Below are 6,503 nucleotides of genomic sequence, written 5' to 3' on the forward strand. Positions count from 1 at the left end.
AGATTCAAATTTTTACAGTGGTTGTTTCTATCCATAACTCATATTATAGATCTATTGTAAAGCACTAATGCTGGGTTTTTGTGTCATCTGCAAATGGTAAATTATGCCTTTAAGGTTTTATGACATAAAGACGCATGTTGATTTGTGTTAAATCATGATACCCTCAACATCACTTTTGCGGTGAAATGAATATCTAAATGTTTTTTCTTCTACGTTTCTTCAAATTACTTGGATAACCCCCCCCCCCCCAAAAAAAAAAAAAAAAAAATCAACCAAGATTTTGGTCGTGACCTCATCTGTCAATCATTCCAAAGTACTAATATGATTAACAAAAGACACTGGAATGCACCCTCCCCGAGACCGAGCATAAGTTGCATGTTCCCTCACCGTGTCTTGTGTTAGTCACATTAATATCTCAGAAACACGCAAGTTATGCAGCTGAGTCGAGGCAGTTGCATATTGATATATTCTATAAATATATAAAGTATTTGCTTTCACTGTCAGGTCATTTTATTGAGAGTACATGTATGTCCAGTAAACCCCCCCCCCCCCCCTCCTCCAGGCCGATATTGAAACTCTGATGTCGAGCCTGCAATCGAATAGCTGGTTTCGAGGGCTTTGCACCACTTTGTGTATCAGGAAAAGCATTGTCTCAAGGGGTTTGTCTACCTGACATCGAAGGAGATTCGTTCTTTATAATTTATTATGATAACATGTTGTAAATCTGTTATCAAGGATGTGCTAAGCAAAGAGTGACACAATCGTATAGGATCGTTGTGCTCGAAGTGTCGCAATAAGCATAATTATATAAAAAAAAAATCATGTTTGAATTTGTTTATAGACCCCATTTACTGATTCCAAAGATGTTAGAAGTAGCCGGCATATTTGCACAATCTCTTTGTCAGCAAAACTTATTCCACAATGGAGACTTTGATATTGACCTACAGCTACACTGTAAGATATTGTCAAAAGATAAAGAGTTTGATAGGAAGACGGGATAAGCGCCATAAAAAAAAAATGTCATTTCTCATTGTTGTCTTTAAAGGAGCTGTACAGTAGTTGGTGGGGTGGAAGACGGGATAAGCGCCTTAAAAAAAAATGCAATTTCTCATTGTTGTCTTTAAAGGGGCTGTACAGTAGTTGGTGAGGTGGGGATTCATGTTTTTTTACATTACTAAGTGAGATAATGAGATACATCTCATGAAATATGAAAGAGCATGTAATTTTAAGGATTCCACGTTTATTTGATAAAAATTGGTTTTCAAATGGCTGAGATATCCTAAGAAGTGATAATAATAAAAGACTACAGGCCACGCCTTTTATTAGGATCTCTTTGTTTCACTTTGTTTTGGGATATCTCAGCCATTTCAAAAACCGATTTCCATCAAATAAACTGTTGATACCCCTTAGAATTGCACGCTCTTTGACATCTGATAGAGTGATTTCTGAATATCTCGCAAAACGTTAAAAGCTAAATCCTCACCTCGACCAGAACTGAACACACCCTTTAAGGTTCATGTGCTCAGTCATGCATGTGCGTTTGTCAACTAATGTATTGGTATCAATGGAAAGAGGAAGAGTTCCCCTTTTCTTACATTAACTGACATTGCTCTCTCTGATACCTGACAGTTATAAAATAGTAGCCCTCCAAGGTTGGATTACCTTTATTTATACGCACTGTATAGGAGCGCTTGGACATGTACAGCTCGTACTGACCAGCTGCAAAATGATACGCAATGCTTGTCATGAACCCCTTATGTGCTTAGAGAGGAGATTGAGACTAAAAACGCACTCTTCATTATTTTGTTGTGGTGGTTGTTGCTGTGGCTGTTGTTGTTCTTGCTGTTGTTGTTGTTCTTGTTCTTGTCGTTCTTGTTGTTCTGGGCAGCATAGCACAAATAAGCAATTAAGGCTTGATAGGTACTATACCAAGATATGAACATAATTCATGATATCTCGACAAACGAGCATAATTGAAACACATAACTACACAAGCAACTAAACAAACCAATAATACTTTCTATATTTTTTTTTGTAATTTTCGAATACTCCACCCCTCAATAACCCCCCCCCCAAAAAAAAATCAAACAAACAAACAAACAAATAAGTAAAACAAAAACAAAACCAAACCAAAAAACCCAAAAAAACCCTAACTATTGTAAGTAATTAACAAAGAAAAAGATACCAACACATGTTTAAAAGAGGACAAGGTTATAATCAAACCAGATGAGGAGAGACATGTTTTCACCCTTTGTGAACCAAAGCTGTGAATATCTAGTGACCAGACACTTTTTATGTTATACTTCAAGATTCTGTACGATTGTAATGTCATGTGTTTTTCATTGTTTTTCTTCTTTTATTAATTGTTGATTGTAGTTCTGTGTGAATTTTTTTCTTTGTGTCCGCTTTCTTCCTGATGACTAAGTGTATGTGTTTGCAAGGCCCTATGTATTGTCGTTTTTGTCAGCACATGAAGATTTTTTCGCAAAAACCAATAAAAACATTTTATGAAGATTTTGAATTACGGTATCTTTCATAAAGTACAAAACAATACCTTTTAAATGATGTATTGGTCATTACATTATAAAGGTACATTTTTGAAGTTATGGTCAAAAGAAGCAAACATTTTTGTTATTGTTCTCTTTATCTTACTTGACCTTTAATCGCAAATATAGACTTATCGGTTTTTGCGAACAAACTCTTCGTATTATTTTCATGGTACAAATCATAGCGTAATAAAAAGTGTATGTGCTGAAGGTGCCTATTGTACATCACTATCCCATGGTTGTTCATTAGTTCTTCCCGCAATTCTCCGAGAGCCATGTCTGCGTTCAATGCTCCCAAAGGAGGGCATTGTCAACAAAAAACGGAAGAAAAAAAAGACAAAGAAAGGCCGGTAATCCTCGCGTACAAAAGTATCCTAACGGTACATGGGTAAATATCATTTTATCCATCCCCTTTAAAGACGGTCAACTGCACATGCAATCGATGAGTGCAAAAAGTATCGATCGCACGTGAGATATGAATAGAGGGTGTACTAATGGGCTCGCTAAATCTTTTCTTTTACACAATAAGCGGGCAAGGGCGGCTGATGCATGTGAATGGGGTCAGGGCAAGGAAAAGTCCGGTGAGCTCCACCATGATAGCTATAAATGGAGCAATGTACGTCTTCATACGAGTTTTTTAGCAAACGAGCCAATCCCTTTCTTGGAAAATGGTTATTATAGACGAAAATACATGTAGTTTTGATAAAGAACGTGAAGAGATGTTGATATAAAAAAAGAATCGATCAAAGTTGTTGTTGTTGTTTGTTTGTTTGTTTGTTTGTTTGTTTTCTGGGAAGCATAGCACCCAACAAACATGAATGAATTTAAGACGCGAATGTGGGCACTCTTGCCTACGTTTTGGGAACTTGGTATAATCAGGTTCCCGTATACTATGCAGTTGATGCCACGAACACCTAGTCTTTGTAGTAGGTTGCCATTAGGAACGAGTTGTTCTTTTTATTACCATAACTCCAGTAATATATTACTTTATCATTTATAAGATTCTTTCATTGTTAACAGAAAAATATTGGATATATTACATCAGCAAAGTGTAGGCATCCACGCATTTCGAGATGTAACGTTGCGTTCTATACGAGCTACATTTTCTCTTGATTGGTTTACACCTTCGTGTTTCGCTAAGTTAAAATGCAAGCTAACAACATTCATCGTTTTATGGTAAACAATGGCAAGGTATTGGTTACAGCAGCGACATTGCCCTCCATTGCTTGAGCTGTTCTGTGTATCTCCCTCTCTCCTGACTAGATGGCGCCACCAACATCTGAAAGAGAGTTGGCAGGTAAGTGGTGGATGTTGGTGGTTGCGGCAAATTTTGCAGTGGAGATCCTGCAGCAGGGCTTTCTGAAATCCATGGGAGTCCTGCTGCCCTCTCTCGTCGACTACTTTGACACGGACTACGCCACAATGGGGACAATCGTCTCCGTAGAGTTCTGCACGAGTTACATTGGCAGTGAGTTTTCTCGAGAACATTAGGGAGCTGAAGATTTGTGACGCGGACGTTAACACTGCGATTGCGCCGGACGTTCTCCTCTCACCCTCCCTGCTTAGTGTTGTAAAGTTGCTTTTAAATTGCGTGAATACGCAGCCTATACAAAGTAAAGTGAGGCCCACATAATATCGTTGCATCACGGCTGCCTGCGTCGTGGTTTTCGCAAGTGCCAGATCACCCAGAAGCGAGGTGAACATTCAACATTTCGATACGCGACTTTGCGCGAGCGCAGAGCAGCTCTTTCCTCTTCCTAACGTCCTCGTCGCGAAAATCTAAAGCTCCCTATTGGAACGCACATGCAATACACACTCAAGCATGCACGAGTACCACGCAAACACATTGATACATATAAATATTAGCACATCGGTTGTAATGTAGATGTTGTCCTAATCATGCAACTTTTGAGAAATCTAACATGACTGAGATGCGACGCTAGAACCAAACTTTTATTAATGTGAAGAGTGATTTGATCTAGTCAAAAAACAAACAAAAACAAACAAAGAGTATCAAAAACAATTATTATTCCAGTAGACATAATGACAACGAAAATAAATGCAATATTAACAAAAATAATAAGCAGAAAAGGAAATATTAATCTCGAGAGTAATTCAATTACAATGATAAAGACAAACCAGGCACCTAGATTGAGATCGTAGAAACAGAACATTCGATTACTTTTTCATCAGCGAAGTGGCAGGGAGATACAGTTTATTTATATCTCCATCAACCCGCCATCGTTGTCACACTCGCACGTCAAAGAAATAATATTGATAAACGTAGGCATAAAAGTCCACAAAAATACGCACACACACACACACACACACACAAACACAAACAAATCAGTTATGGAACATGTAATATTTCCATTGTTGGTAATTGTGAAATATGTGAAACGTTCATTTCTAAGCATCTATACTTCGGGTTGCCATTTTCTACCACTACAGCACCGCTTTGGTTGTTTCTGTCAAAAAAGTTCAATCCTCGGATACTTGCCACCCTGGGCGGACTGGCGACCGGACTGTCCGTAATTTGCGCTTCCTTTGTCCAGACGACTTTCATGCTTGGACTCTGCTTCTTCTTGACAGGTTAAGTAATCTTTTTTCTTCTTTTTTTAACAGTTGCTTGTGCATGGTTAATGATTTATCAATATCAAGATGTTCCGAATTTTAAAAAAAGTCTAGATGTCAGAGAAAGTGGAGTCTAGATGACTGAAAAAGCAGGAGAGAACAGTTACCAAACTTTTTAAGCGTTATTTGTCTTATTGTGACGAGCACCAGTAGGTGAAACGTAACTATTGAAAAATGCAGTGTGTCCATTAGGATGTTCTGCAAAACTTTTAAAGTAAAGTCAATTAGTTTTTATTTGCTAACAAACAAAAAGATATTTATCTTCTTAACGGAAAGATTGCAATTCTTAAATCGTCTGTTATGCCTGTCCGCTTTGAAAATGTGAAATTGCCTGTACAACTAACTTCTCCCACTGTAAACTTGAAAGCCAGATGTTCTAAGGGAAATAGACTCCTATTCAATGCTCACAGTATAATTATTCTCGTTTGACACTCACAGGGCTGTTTGCTTCAGCAGTAATTCAGCGGGGCTCTATTGCGTTACGTGAGTACTGCGGCAAAAAGTTCGCTTCCATGAAGACCTTTACGTTGATGGGGTCATTCGTGGGAGGAATGTGCATGCCAATGCTAACGGCCAAAATCTACCAGATGTGGGGTCTGCGCACGTCAATTCTCCTCTTCGGCGGCTTGCTTCTGCACTTTGTGCCTATAGGACTCATCTACAAGACGCCAACGCCTCAACGTATGCATGGGACCAAGCAGATGACAGACTTGAGAAAACATGAAACCACGCAATGCAGAAGCACAAGCAAGGTCGACGCCATCGAGACAGCACCATGCTTACAGGACACAGAATCTTTAGATGCCGCAGTGTCGCCTCGCAAAACCTTTCTCCGGATGGTCGGGTTTATATCGCAGGCACTTGATGTACCGGCCTTGTGCGAGGAGCGGCTTGTAAGTGCCCTGCTTTTGCCCAGCAAGTTCCTTGCCGATGTCACCTACGTGGGATGGTACATGTTCCAGGTCTCACTCGCACTTTCAGCAGGCGTGGATCCGAACTTGGCCTCTTTCTTACCCGTAGTCACGGGTCTGGGTGGCATCGTGATGCGATCTTTGTGCACTGCAACTCTGCTCTATTTGCCAAACAGCGGTCTCACACTTATGGCTGCGTGCGAAGTTATAGCCATCGGTGGTTTAGTCCTGTACCCACTGGGTTATTACTATTACCAGTTACTGATGTTATCATTCGTCGTGGGGTTTGGAATAGCCGGAACTTTTCCCGCCTTTTACGCGGTTCTGTGCAGGGTAATCTCGGAAAAGAACTTTCCCGCTATGATGACATACAGTCTGTGCAGCTGCGGCCTCGGGGGATTAACGGGGGGTC

General features: G+C 39.8%; 1 protein-coding gene across 1 annotated transcript; it reads left to right on the forward strand.

Moving 5' to 3' along the window:
- Window positions 1–3,726: 3,726 nt before the first annotated feature.
- Window positions 3,727–6,265, forward strand: LOC139743270 (monocarboxylate transporter 3-like; the record flags this gene model as incomplete). Its single annotated transcript, XM_071653765.1, has 3 exons — window positions 3,727–4,014; window positions 4,998–5,138; window positions 5,619–6,265. Coding segments are annotated over exons 1-3 (993 nt in total), but the record flags the coding sequence as incomplete, so codon positions are not given.
- Between the last annotated feature and the right edge of the window lie 238 nt (window positions 6,266–6,503).

Source organism: Diadema antillarum, unplaced genomic scaffold (assembly GCF_040938485.1).
Source record: "Diadema antillarum isolate AM-2024a unplaced genomic scaffold, OU_Dant_1.0 seq00001064_RagTag, whole genome shotgun sequence".
NCBI classification, from domain to species: Eukaryota; Metazoa; Echinodermata; class Echinoidea; order Diadematoida; family Diadematidae; genus Diadema; species Diadema antillarum.